A 14009-nucleotide genomic window follows, 5' to 3' on the forward strand; every position below is an offset into this window, starting at 1 on the left:
GTGTCCAGTTCTGAGCACCACAATTCAAAAAGGATGTTGAGAAATTGGAGCATGTCTAAAGGAGGGTGACTAAAATGGTGAACGGCCTGGAAACCATGTCCTATGAGGAACGGCTTAGGGAGCTGGAGATGTTTAGCCTGGAGAAGAGAAGGTTAAGAGGTGATATGATAGCCCTGTGTAAATATTTGAAGGGATGTCATATTCAGGAGGGAGCAAGCTTGTTTTCTGCAGCTCCAGAGAACAAGACCCGGAACAATGGATGCAAGCTACAGGAAAAGAGATTCCACCTCAACATTAGGAGGAACTTCCTGACAGTAAGGGCTGTTCGACAGTGGAGTCTCCTTCCTTAGAGGTCTTTAAGCAGAGGCTGGATGGCCATCTGTCGAGGATGCTTTGATTGAGATTTCCTGCATGGCATGGGGTTGGACTGGATGGCCCTTGTGGCCTCTTCCAGCTAAACTATTCTATGATTCTATAAATTTATACAAGCTATAAATTTATACAAATGTCAATTAGTACAGGGCTGTACTATGAAAAAGTGACCCCGCCAGTTTACCAAATATATTTAAGAAGCACACTACAACTCCATTCTTGAAGTATGTGTATTATGATATACACACACACACACACACACACACACACATATTAAGCAATGTGTGTGCAATATTATGCATGCAGAGGATTTAAGTAAATTTTTGACTTATGATAACATGATAGCAGCTTTAAAGTGACTGATTAAATGTAGAAACATATATTTTTTAGTTTCATTTTTTTCACTTTGTACCTAAATGAAAAAGCATAATGGATATACAAGTACTGTAAAATGCATTGTAAGACAGACAAACAAATAGAAAGGTATGAACTTACTATTGAGAGCCATAATGTTATCTGTTCCTGGATGATGAAAATTTATACCCATACGACCTAAAAAAATGAAACAAAATATTCTGTCATCATGCTTTATGTAAATTAGGTGATTCTTCAATATTAGATTTTTCAACTAAATAAAAGAAAGTAATGAGACTTACAGAAATTATTTTAAAAAAATAGTAATGAGACTAACAAAAACTACACATCTGTAATAAACTCATTTAAAAATCATGTTGCTTGCTCAATATAAAGCAAGTATCACAAAAACAGAACAAGGCAATAATAAAACAATACTGTGAACACTTCCAATCTCCTCTTACTAATTTACTAAAACATCTCAGATTTTACTTTTTTAGATTAGCATAGATCACACATTTTAATTTTTAAATTATAGCAAGTAGCAGATGTCCTGAATAAAATCTTGGACCCTTGACAAGAAAATGCTGATTTCCCCCTCCTTACTAGTACTGCAAAAGAAATAAAATAAAATAAATTGCTGAGAAGAATCCTACAGAGATGTTTGGCTACTGTATTGTAATGTCTTCCCATAAACCCCAATTCTTTCCAAAACCTGGAACAAGGAGCAAAATCCTGCAGCTACTCAGTGTCTGCTTAACTGGCTGCAGATATCACAAACAGAAATAACTATCATTCACTATGATCCTCAACAGCACATAGGATATATACCATCAAGACAGTGCAAGGAAATCTCCTTTCTCCACAGTTTCTGCAATTTATAATGATCCATTCTGATTCACTAATGGTTGTATACAAATAAAAAAACACCTAACACAGTTGCCTGAAATGAAGCATAGATTGGTGCATCAGAAAGTCCTTGATTTGAATTTTGCATTTCATGAAATCAGGTGTGATAATTAATTAGCCTGCCTAACCAGGGGGCTTTAGTGATTCAGCCAAGTGTGTATGTGAACTGCTTTGACATTTTTGTTTCAGCAAGCTTTTAATGGTTAAGCAGCGAAGGTCTTTAGATTTGTGGTTATTTGTTTTAACTTTTGTATGTTTTTTAAATGATTATATAGTGTTAAGCATAAGGATTTTAAACTGTTTTAATTTTTTTTAATTATAAATGTTTTTAATTTGTTATTTTTGGAAACCACCTTCGTCCCACTCACCAGTTTGTTTACCCTTCAGCCTGTACTACACATCTTATTTTCTAAAATAAGTCTGTGTCTCAAACAGAGTTGCAGCCAGTGCAATTTCAGTGGGTTTAAAAAAAATCAGCACCAAAAATGCAAGCAAATATAGCTGAAAGAGCTGAAAAGTGTTTTAATTCATGTTGTAGTAAGCCCGAGTCTTAGATGGCTTCTTTGGAAATTTAGCAACAACTATAATTTTGCCCTCCCATAGAAGCACCATGCAGATATCCTTGTGCTTAACAAGAACATCTGGGCTGCTGGTGAATGCCGATGTTATATTCCTATGCCCTATAAAGGAATTATTCCTGCAGAAAATAGGAACAAAAGTAAGAAGGACTTCTTTGAAGCTGAGGGTTTGTTTTTACTATATCTGTCCGTATTTATGTGAACAGGTACTGTACATAGATCTTTCTCTAAATCACAATAAAATCAGACTATTTGATCATATACAGTATTTTTCAACTGAATTTAAAGCCAGTATAATTCCAAGTATCTCAACTAATCCAAAATCTGCAACTAATATTAGAGCTGTACTGAAAGAAAATAATCTAAAATACGTTTGAGTGTTACTATGCAACATTCTAGAGAGGCTGCAAGAGAAATTGAAACACTGGGACTTTTAATTAGAAACCCCCAAATCTCTGAACATAGCCAGATTTTATCTCAAAGACATCATGTTATAATTCAAAGACACAGCCGTGTTAGTATGGAAAATCAGTATGCAAAGGGATCTTGCAGCACCTTTGAGACTAACTGAAAGAAAGAAGCTGGTAGCGTGAGTTTTCATAGATCCCACTGCATACATCCTGATATAGTTAAACCTGAGGTTCTGTGTTTCTGCTGAGCAATACAAGCATGGAAGATGTTCTTTCACACTTTATGAAATCCTTGTTTTCCATTCCACTCATCCTCACGATCCTTTAAAGAAAATCAAGTCACAATTGTGCTTTAAATCAATAGTGACTGATAGCTTCAGCTGGGAGACCAGATTCTTCCCAATCAATCTGCTCAGATGCAACAGATGCTCCACGTTGGTATTACCAGCCAGCACACATGTCAGGTGAGACAGACCAGACTCCTTGGCTGAATAATCACCTGAAGGTGATCTGGCCAAGAAAGCACAACAGAGTTGTGCTTTGTTTCTGCCATTACTGGCATAAATCCTTTCCAGAAGAATGTGGAACACTGCCTCAAGGGTAAGGACAAACTCTGATTTTCAGATTGGAATTAAGCCAAATAACTGAGAAGGAAACAGCTTGAAAGCCCTATCTAAACTTTAGGGATGTCCACAAGAGAGTCCCATTGCACACAGAAATGTCTGACAAAAATAGTTATTAACACAATTATTTCAGTGATAGACTACCGAATGTGGATAGTTGCAAGTTATTAAGTGGGGATGCTACAAATAACAGCTGTGGTGGCATATTTAATCTTTTCACTCCTTTCCTTTGCTAATACTGGAGCTGTGCTATTAAAATATATATAAAAATAGAAACAAGTGTGTGACATCTGGTGTGTGTGTGTTCATGTTCATTCAGTCACGGTGCCAGGTGCTGCCTGCATGACATTTTGTCACCTGCCCTTGGCCTTCTATTTTTAAGTTGCTCTTGACAACTACCTTCCCAGAAAAGAAAATAATGTCAGCTTGTAAGAGTAGATAAATATACATGTAGTTACAGTACTAAAATGCTTAAACAGGAAGGACTTCATTATAGTTTTTAAAGAGTTTATGATAGATCTTGAACTGCCTCAGATAACAAACTAAGACTGAAATATTTGCCATTTGGAAGTCACTCACAAATAGTGATCACTGTTTTAAAGGCATCTCTACGATGCACAAAGTCAGATTCCTTTATATTTCAATATAGTAATATACAAAAACTTCATTTCTTCGATCACATATTCTAAGAATCATGTAAGCAGGTGGTGACTGACTGAGACCAGGGTAGACTCTTTGATTTGCAGCTCTTCTTAGCTTCATGGTTAAGAAGAACTTTAAATATATCAGATGTAAAGCCTGCATTATTTACATCATTTATTCAGCTTGCAAATTTTGATTGTGAGGTAACACAAATATATATCACCTGATCAAGTGCATGACCTCCCCTTCCCCATTCCAATAAAAGCCTTTTCGTCTAAGTATTGTTCTGTTTTTCTGTCAAAATACAGATTTTGTGGAAGATGGAGCGTAGACACAATATGCTGCTTCATTTTTCTGACTGGAAAAGCATAGCTGAGACACATACCTATGTGTCTCAACTAGCAGAAGGCTTGTATTTACCGTAGTTGTCAACTTTTTCTTATCACAGAAAAATAGGCAAGTGCTTGAGGACAAGCCTGAATTAGTTTGATATTCTTTCTACTTTATAAACATTCTCTCCTGAAACAGCATACCTCAGCTGGACTGCAACTCTTATAATTTTTACCATTGACTTAGGGCTGATGGGAGTTTCACTACAAAGCTTTTGGGATGGCCATACGTGCTCACTCCATTCTAGGTTATTTATGTTGTTGTCCTGGGTGACTGCATAGGGGGAAAAACATTTTGAATTGACTTCTTTATTTCAGAAATGGTCCTTCTAATCTCAAGATCCATTTTAACTCTCCTTTCTAGTTCCTTGAGTCAGCTTTCATTCTTGTATCTCTCACAGAAACCCCTCAGAACTGTATTATTGAAGCAATATCCATAAATAGACTACACTAACCTCTCTAACAGTATGAAAACCACATATGATATGTTCAGGGAATGAATAAACATGGAACGTATTCCTCTCACTCAAAGAAAGGACAGGTTTCAGGTTTATAGAATATATTTTGTTTTTCAGCTAGAATGCTGAGATCCACCAGTCAAGCCATTACAAATGACCGAGAACTAAAGAATTCTGATTCGAGGGATTTCATAGGAGTACCAGAACTAAATAAAGGCCACTGCCCTGCCACACTAAAATGTACTCTTTTTTTAGCTGTGAGAAAACTTTCCTGTTCTACTGAAAATCATCTAGCCACAAACCAATAGGTTCAGATCTACCTTTTTCCCAACACTGTTCTAATATTTTTAAAAATATTTATAACATGGGAAAACTAAATATATCACAGGAGTGCTCTCAGTACTTCCAGGAAGTACTATCTCATAAGATCTTTCTGCAAAGCAAGAACTGAAATCAAAATTTATCTTGATTTATTTTTGCCACTTTAAGATTAACATGCTTGATAACTGCAGCTAAATCAATTACTTTCCAAAAATAATTAAATATACTCAGATAAATTTTTATACAATTCTATAGGTATGATACTTTTGCTTGAACTATGTACAGTATTATTTAAATTACTGAAATTTCCTAGGTAATCCGGAAAAATCTTTGTACTAACATTATAGTCCCAAGATTTCAACCATCATTCTTTACTGCAAGAGCACTAAAATGAACATAAATTATCTGACATGCTGAGAGCTAGTATGCTGTAGTAGTTTGAGCATTGGACTATGATTCTGGAAACCAAGGTTTGAATCCCTGATCATCCACAGAAACCCACTGGATGACTCTGGTCAAACTACTCTCGGTCTCGGAAGAAGGCAAAAGTAAACCTAAGTGAACAAATATTGCCAAGAAAACGCTATGATAGGCTTGCCTTAGGGTCACCATAAATCCGAAACAACAACCAGGACAAATAAATGGGTTCTAGGATTAATTTGTCTTTTTAGCAATCCACAGCATCCACAGAATTCTTCTCCAACATCACATCTAAAACGAGTAATTTTTTTTATCTATTAACTTTCTTCACCATCCAATTTTCACATCCATACATAGTGATGTGAAATACAACAGCATGGGCAATCCTAACTTTAGTATTCAATGAGATATCTTTGTACTTCAAGATCTTGTCCAGTTCTTAGCTACCCTTCCAAGTCTTAGTCTTCTGACTGCAATCTCCATTCTGATTAATGACTGTTCCAAGCTATGGAAAATCTTTAACTATTTCAATGTCTTCATCCTATAATCTGAAGTTATTTAAAAGTCATTTCTGGTCATTATGGGGTGCGACAGACCACCCAAAAGGGGCGATGGGATGCTGCCCCTTTCCTAGCCGGATCGGGGCCATGACAACCTCATGCCATGAGCCCAATCCAGCTTTTCGAGGGCACAAAAAGGAGCTGCAAAAAGTGGCTCCATTTTGCATCGTCGAAAGGGTGCTATAGCTACGGCGGCGCAGCTATATGGCGTTCCCTCAGCACTGTGTTGTATGGATGCAGTGCCAGAGAAGCGTCATGATGCCACGTGCCGTGTGGAGTGGCGTGTAGCATCACAGTGCCCTGGGTGTTGGGTCAGGGTGTGCTTCATCTGAACACGGTGCCCCAACTCCACCCGCAGGCCAGCCTTTCAGGCCAGTCTGTCCAGGGCCTATATTTGTTTTCTTAATGTTCAGCATTAAATCTGCCTTAGCATTTTCATCCTTGACTTTCAGTAATTGTTCCAGGTCATTATTATTTTCTGCTAGTAGTATGGTGTCATCTGCATATTTTCAGTTGTTGATGCCTTCCTCCAAGGTTCAAACTTATTTTCTCTAAATCTTATCTTGCTTTGTGTATGATATTTTCAGCACACTAGTTGAAGAGATATGCTGATAGTATGCAACCTTGGCTGACCCCTTTTTCAACTGGAAACCATTCTGACAAAAACAACTACCGGTAATTTCAGAAATAATCCAGTCAAGTTTTGACTCAAAACTTAAACATAGTGTTTCATCAACACAATGATCGCAGTCAACTCTTTAGTCAACATGAAGTGACCATGTGTAGTCACAGCCCAGAAAAAATGTGCACAACTTTGGAACAGAAATGGAGGCCAGCAGTTGTAGCAACATTTTCTCTCTCCAATGACTTTGGTCTCCTCTTTATTGTCCGTCAGCCAGTTGGTGACATGGTTCCACCAAGTTTTTAATAGCTGTCTCATTTTACTAACTTTGGTTTTATTGTATACTGTTTGTAGTTGATATATTTTAATTGTTTTAAATTTTAAGACATTAACTAACTGGAGAAGGGCAATTTAAAATTATTCTGAGCAGGTAAATCAGTTAATAAGATATTAAATGGTTCTCAAGATTTCATCAGATAAAATATACCCTGCAACTTACATTTTGAACAACATTCTGCTTAATACCTTAAGGAAACATTGGGAACGATAGTACCTGAAAAGCTACAAGAAGTCACTCTGTGTGTGTCTGTCTGTGAGACAAAGAGACCTTAAAAAAACTTGACATGAGCATTGTGTTTTAATCACACAATGTCCTCTTCCTTTTTGCTTTTCTAGCAGGCAGTCCCAGTGGTACTGAGCCAAAAAGGGTTAGCAACCAACTATGTAATTCCAGACACGTGACCTCAGCTGACTGGATTTGGGTTAGAGACTTTGTGCATTCCTACAGGGACTAAATGTATTTTGCTTAACTGTATCTTTACCACAATGCACTTCAGCAGCTTGGCTGTAAATTATGTAGAAAAATCTTAACAAAAAGCCACATCAGCATGGGGAATATTCCAGAGCCCTTCCCCTCAATAAAAATAAAATGAGCAAACAAAATTATAAAGATTTGCCAGAATTTTCCATAAGAAACATTTTCAAGATGTCTGTCTGTCAGAAGAATCATTACCTATATGCAACACTGGTGAACAGCAACACTTACATCATTGTGTGCAAAGGGCAATTACAGAATGCACACTGGGCAAAGCAGTTAATAATCTCTACAAAGCATACAATAGAGGTCTGAAATTTAATTCCCTCATTATACAAACACATAGTCAAATGTGGCAGCAGGAATCTACAAATCTGTGACCACTGACAACGAACAAGCTTATTCTGGTTTCATGCTACCCAGACATCCAGCACAAAGTAAGAAAAAGCAGGCCTCCCAGCAAACTCTTTCCATGATGCCAAGAAACTGGAGATTGGGGCAGGTCTTCCACTTGTTTCATGGAATTAGATAGATAGCACATACATAATTTATTAGAGGAATTAGTCTCACTATGTTATGTTAATGTATATTATACACTATGGACAGTCATAAACAGAAATAATTTTTATTGCTGTTTTTTGCTCCAATACCTGACTTGGTATGCAATGGAACACCAGCTCAGCCTCTTCCCTATGCTTGCTGCATGTGCCAGAGCATTCTAACATGGAGTGGAGAAGAGTTGAATGCCAGAAATACTTGTTTCATAGCTGATGTGCGAATTAAAAACTTTTCTCCACTGCAAGGTATATTTTCATACCTGGAAGTAAGAATCATGGATACATCCATAGCGATTTGTTAAACCTATGAAGAATATGTTAATTGCAATTTTTTGTTGTTACTGTTACTAGAATTATGCACTGCTATTAGAAAAGAAAAATATGAACTACAAAAACAATAAAATACTGACAAAATATTTAAGTACTTCTTCAGATTTAAATATGTTTTTCCATAATTATTCAACTATTTATATATGGGTTGACCTTATTCAGCTTTTACATGATGTCATCTGGCATACTAATTTTTATTTTGACAGTGATGCTGCAAAAACAGAGACTATGCAAACAAAATGCAAATCGGATACTCTTTTGTTCCTACAAATGTACTGTACTCAATATAGCAGCTTGAAGCAGGAACGTTTTTCATTTCATTTTCAATTCTGTAGAACCTGTCTGTCCTCCTAGCTGCAGGTAAAATTTAAACTGCTTCAAATCAGACCATTTCAAGCCTTCATAGTTAAGCCCCATATTGATCTGGAAAGCTCACCTAAAATCCAACTTGCTATTGGTTATCTGCATTAAAAATATTTTGCATCAAGAGTCTAAATGTAAAATTGGACAATAAGGAAAATGTTTACTTCTAGAAGAAGTAGCTTTGCATTTCTTCTTCCATGGCAATGTATAGTGAGAGGAAATACATAATGTAAGAAATGGGATAGAGCAGTATGGTCACCATTAGAAACATAATTCTAAGAAAGGGCAGAAAAAGCCAGAGAAATTGTATTACAACCTGCCGACAACATGACAGACTATGTGTGTCAGAAATGGTACTACCCTCCTTCCTGTACTAAGAAACAGTGACCTATGCTCTTGTAACCACCTGGCTGAATTACTACCAGTGGGATCACTTGGGGGTGCAGACTGTACCAGGTGACATCCTAAGGGGGGGTGGCATTCATCTGCTTCCCTTTAAAATGCTTTAAGAGATTGTGGGAGTAAGGTGAAACTCAGTGGGAGGAAAAGGGAGAGGACCCAGAAATTTTTAAAATTAAAATTTAAAATTTCAAAATTTTAATTTAATTTTTTTTAAAAATTGACATTTTAAATGTTTTATTCTTTTTAAATTTTCTTATAAAAATCACATATTAACCAAATCTTCACTATGTATATGTACATACATTTAGGTTGTGTGTATGATATTGTTATTTGAAGGTATCGTTTTAGTTTTGCTAGTTTTTTATGTCACAACTATTAGCTTTACATTCAATGGTATATGGGAATTATGATTTACAAGTAACATTTGTGCAAAAAAAGCATTACTAAGGATTCTGTATGGTGTGAAATGTATTACAAGGGGATCTGCCTTAGAAAACAATTTGAATGCTTCAAATTGAAGGCTTCAAATTAAAACTAGCAAAATTTTAAATTATTACACTTTGGGCAGGTTACATTTCAGTAGTTTGAAGAGAGCTCCAATGGTTGCCCATTTGCTTAAAAGTCCAAACCAATGAGGCAGCACTGAAAGGTTTGGGAGGAAAAAAACACCCAAAAGACTATCCACTCTTGGTATCAAACAGTATGTTCTCTACTGATGCTTTCACAAATTTCTCCCCCTCTTTGGACTTGAGGTGATGTTAGTGAGATGCGAAATTTGTTAGTGACCATAGTGTCTGTCATGTGTATGGAAATCCCTCCCCCAGAATGCTCACATCACATGAAATCTGTTGTTGTTTTTAGGAATCAAACAAAATGATTTTTATTCACCCAGGCATTTTAAAATCCAGTTTTGTTTTGTTTTGTTTTGTCTTAATCTGTTGCTTATATTGCTAGGTTCTTTCCTTGTGCTATATTTTAATTTTAGGCTTGTTTTTAATACACTCTGGAATCAGTTTTGATAAAAGGCAGCATACAGATCTTTTAAATAAACAAGAATTTATAGAACTATACCCTGGATCCCAAGTTCTCTCTCAATAAATTAATCTGGTCAAGAATTTCCAAAGTTAGAAAAACATTTCAGCACTCCCAAGTAAGGTCATGCAATGCTCTGTGTAGATTTCAACTTGATTATATAGAGTCTTGAGTCTAATGAACAAGAAAAGATATTAGGATTGCCATACACACCATACAGTGCAACACCCCCCACTCCCCATCTGCAGGATATATGTCCCTAAACTCAGTGCAGACAGTGAAAATCATGGATAATATGAACCTTATATTTCCACTGGCAGCAGACCATACATACACTCACCTTGGAGGCACTCCAGATGGTCTCTAGGCATCTGAAGGTCCTCCAGCATAACTTTATGGTCAACTTCCAATAGACGTTGACCACAGACATAATATGGAGGATCTCCAAATGCCTAGAAAGACCTTTTCCCCCAGACGCAGGTAAGTGAAACCATGGTTATTTCACCCATGGATATGGGGATTGTACCATACAGTATAATGTACATATTGTGACCTAGCAAATTTAAGATCTTCTCCCTATCTCTGGTTATGTTAAATGGCTTTTTATGTATGTTGAACTTACTTGCTCTCTCTTTTCTGTGATTTTCAAGTCTTAGGGGTGGATGATACGTAGGTCCATGTCTTACCTATCCTAGAACCTTTATCCTGGGGGGAGGGACTTTTTTCTGCCCAATAGACCTTGACAAATCCTTTAGAGCAGTGATAGCAAATGTTTTAGAGACCGAGTGTCCAAACTGCAACCCAAAAACCACTATTTATCTCAAAGTGCCATGTCCCTCTGGCTTTCTAGTAACAAACTCTGGCAAACTCTGTGCTGGGGTGACGGCGTGTGTGCCCACAGAATGGGCTCTGAGTGCCACTTTTGGCACTCGTGCCATAGGTTCATCATCACTGCTTTAGAATCTGTATAGGGCAGATGGGCAAGGACATGGATTAGATAATGATTATTACAACTACCCTTGACTAATTAACAACTAGGCAAGAATTTGAATGCACATATGATGGAGGGAGGAAGATTCTTAAGTGTTCAAAGGTTGCTTTCTTTGCTTTACATGTATTTGGGACCAAGAGGAAGACAGTGGGGTAGTCATTAACAGATGTTTTCCTAACAGCTATGCCTTATGATACATGTAAATATCAGCAAGAGACAGTAGCCCTGAGGGTGGGTGCAGCTTCAATTGTTGACACAACAACCATACCCAAACTACCAGGTATATTCCCAGTACCAAATGGGCCAAAGAAGGCCTGACGAGTCAGAGCCAGCCAAATCCCAGCAAAAGCTCATAAGGCTTAAGCAGGGTCCCAAATGTGAAAGCTCCCTTTTACTGACACTTCTCCCCCAATGCTACATGTTCCCACTTCTCATCTCCACCATGGTCCAAAGACCACTGGTTCCCTTTGTCTTTCTTGCACATCAATACTTGCCTTTGACTGAAGGCCCTCTATTGCCCCTATTTTCCTCACTGCCCCCCTGCTGCCTTTTTCCTTCACTGCCCCCCAGATCTTTCCACCACCCCCATGAGGGCATACCACCCAATTTGGGAATCACTGAGTTAAAGTATAATATGAATCAAATTGTTCATTCTTAAGTCAGTTGTACAGCTAGGTATGGACTTAATTGACTAAAGGGAACCCCACTAGTTATCATGTATTTACTTCAGTTGTGAAAAGTATGACAAATATGGCTCTCATCCCCTGTGTCATGCTTTACAATTGCTTCCACATAACTGTTTCATAGAGGAAAACAAAACAAATCTTTGCCAACCCTGATAAAAATAACGAGTATTCAGAATACATGCAGTTCTGAATTTTAAACTCACTTAATCATGGCACCATCAAAACTACAAACATAAAATAGATTTTGCTTATGATATTAAATAAATTTACTTAGGAATGAGCACCATTTAACTGCATAAAACAATAATTATTACCTATTTTGAAATAAAAATAAAACTGCACATATGTGTAACCATACACGTCTTGGTTGGCTGCTGCTATAATAAAGTATTTTTTGAAAATAAGGATGATACAGGAACAGGGGGCAGAACCAGTGGGCCTAAACTGACCTAGGATCGATTTGATCCTGGCTGTATCACCTGATGTTCTCTCAGTGCCATCTGAGGGCCTATTAGGATGCAAGCCTCTGGTTAGTCCAGACCTAGTTATGTTCGGATTATATGAAGGCAAAAAGGTGCTTCAATTAAGCTGTACCACGTAGTGCAGGGGTAGGCAACCTGCGGCCCACGGGCCGGATGTGGCCCGGTGAGGCCTTGGGACCGGCCCCAGCCCAGTCCTGCCACTGATTGTTGCTGGGGCCTTTGGCCTCCCGCACTCAGGGGCAATTGTCTATAGACGCCTCAGAAACATGCATTTATATTAACATTTTTTTAAAAAATCAGCAAATTTTTTTGCATGTCCTCCACTTGTTTTAAAAAAGTGTCCACCATTTGACAATGTTGTCCTACATTTGTCCCGGTTTATTTATTTATTTAATTTTTTAAAAAAATTATTTAATTATTTATTTTTTGGCTTCGGCCCCCCAGTTGTCTGAGGGACAGCAACCCGGCCCCCAGCTCAAAAAGGTTGCCTACCCCTGACGTAGTGGGTGATGAATTATGAAATTTTAATCAAGCAAAATGAGGAATACTAGAATATATTTTGGCAGAATCACTTCCTATGACTTCTGAGTCTATAACTATAACAGTTAAGATGCTAGGGAGCTTGATGCTTAGTTCATCAGCACAAGTTCTGCCTCAGTATTGGAATTATGTGGAAACATGTTAGCAACCATGCCAAAATAGAAACCAGTTCAGGGCGACTTCAAGGAAGAATAAAACGTTTTATAGTGTCCAATGATAAACTGACATTTTATCTAAGAAGTCCTATTGGCTCTGAAGCAAACCTTCCAAATTTGTATATTTGGCAGAAGGTCATGTGACCGATGCTCGCCATTCATCTCTTGTTTGGAAAAGTCTATTTTTCTAAAAACAAACTTATGAGACAAGCATTGTTTAACAACACTTTGTCAAAAACTAAGCAAAGTGATCAAATTTATTGTATGTCCTACACATAAAGTAGAAAAATAGTCACCTCTCATAAAAAACCAACTGTACTTTTCCAAACTACCAACATAGTAAAACATACCTTGTTCAGAGTACCTTGGACTGTTTCTTAAGCCCATTTGGTAGGTCAGCAAGTACTTAACCAGGCTTATATATTTAGCCCCACCATCACCACAAAAAGACCAGACCTCCAGTTCCAATCTACACTACACTTTTCTTTGCAAACAACATACCAAATAAATTAAAATAGGAGAAAACTGTATTTAAAAGGATAATTTAAAATCACACAAAGCCAGGTGAAAGGAGGAAGAAAGGTTCTAATTTTCCACCTAAAACTTAGCAAAGTAGAACCAATCTAGGGGCTGGGCAGATGGGCCAGGATACCATGGGATCAGCCTGTGCTGTCCTAATCTGTGTGCTAACCCAGGTTAGCCTCCAGGTCAGCGCAGGGATGGATGGGTGTTTACACACCTGTCTCTGTGCCAGCCCAGGAATCTGCTACCAGCATGTACTCCTTATCTTCCTGTACTGATAAGCTCCCCTTGTCACCACATCAGACGTAGCAATGGGGGCCTTCTCAGTAGGGGCAATGGCATAGGAAGGTAAGGAGCATGCAGGAAACTCAGCTGCAAACAGCAGGGCAATTTGACCCGCATTAAGACCCATTTACCCCGACATCTGGCCAAATCCACCGAATCCCAATCCTGGCCCCAGGGTTTTGGCCTGCATTG

General features: G+C 37.8%; 1 protein-coding gene across 5 annotated transcripts in view; it reads right to left on the reverse strand.

Annotated features, from left to right (window-relative positions):
• CPEB3 (cytoplasmic polyadenylation element binding protein 3) overlaps positions 1 to 14009 on the reverse strand; it is a 116462-nt gene that overhangs the window by 55986 nt on the left and 46467 nt on the right. For all 5 annotated transcript variants that reach the window (XM_089510238.1, XM_089510242.1, XM_089510241.1 and 2 more), the window contains exon 4: positions 868 to 924. In XM_089510238.1, coding sequence (XP_089366364.1) covers positions 868 to 924 — 57 coding nt within the window. The remainder of the gene's footprint in view (positions 1 to 867; positions 925 to 14009) is intronic.

This window comes from Sceloporus occidentalis, unplaced genomic scaffold (assembly GCF_023333645.1).
Source record: "Sceloporus occidentalis isolate IW3139 unplaced genomic scaffold, rSceOcc1.0.p SCAF_2, whole genome shotgun sequence".
In the NCBI taxonomy this organism is placed as follows: Eukaryota; Metazoa; Chordata; class Lepidosauria; order Squamata; family Phrynosomatidae; genus Sceloporus; species Sceloporus occidentalis.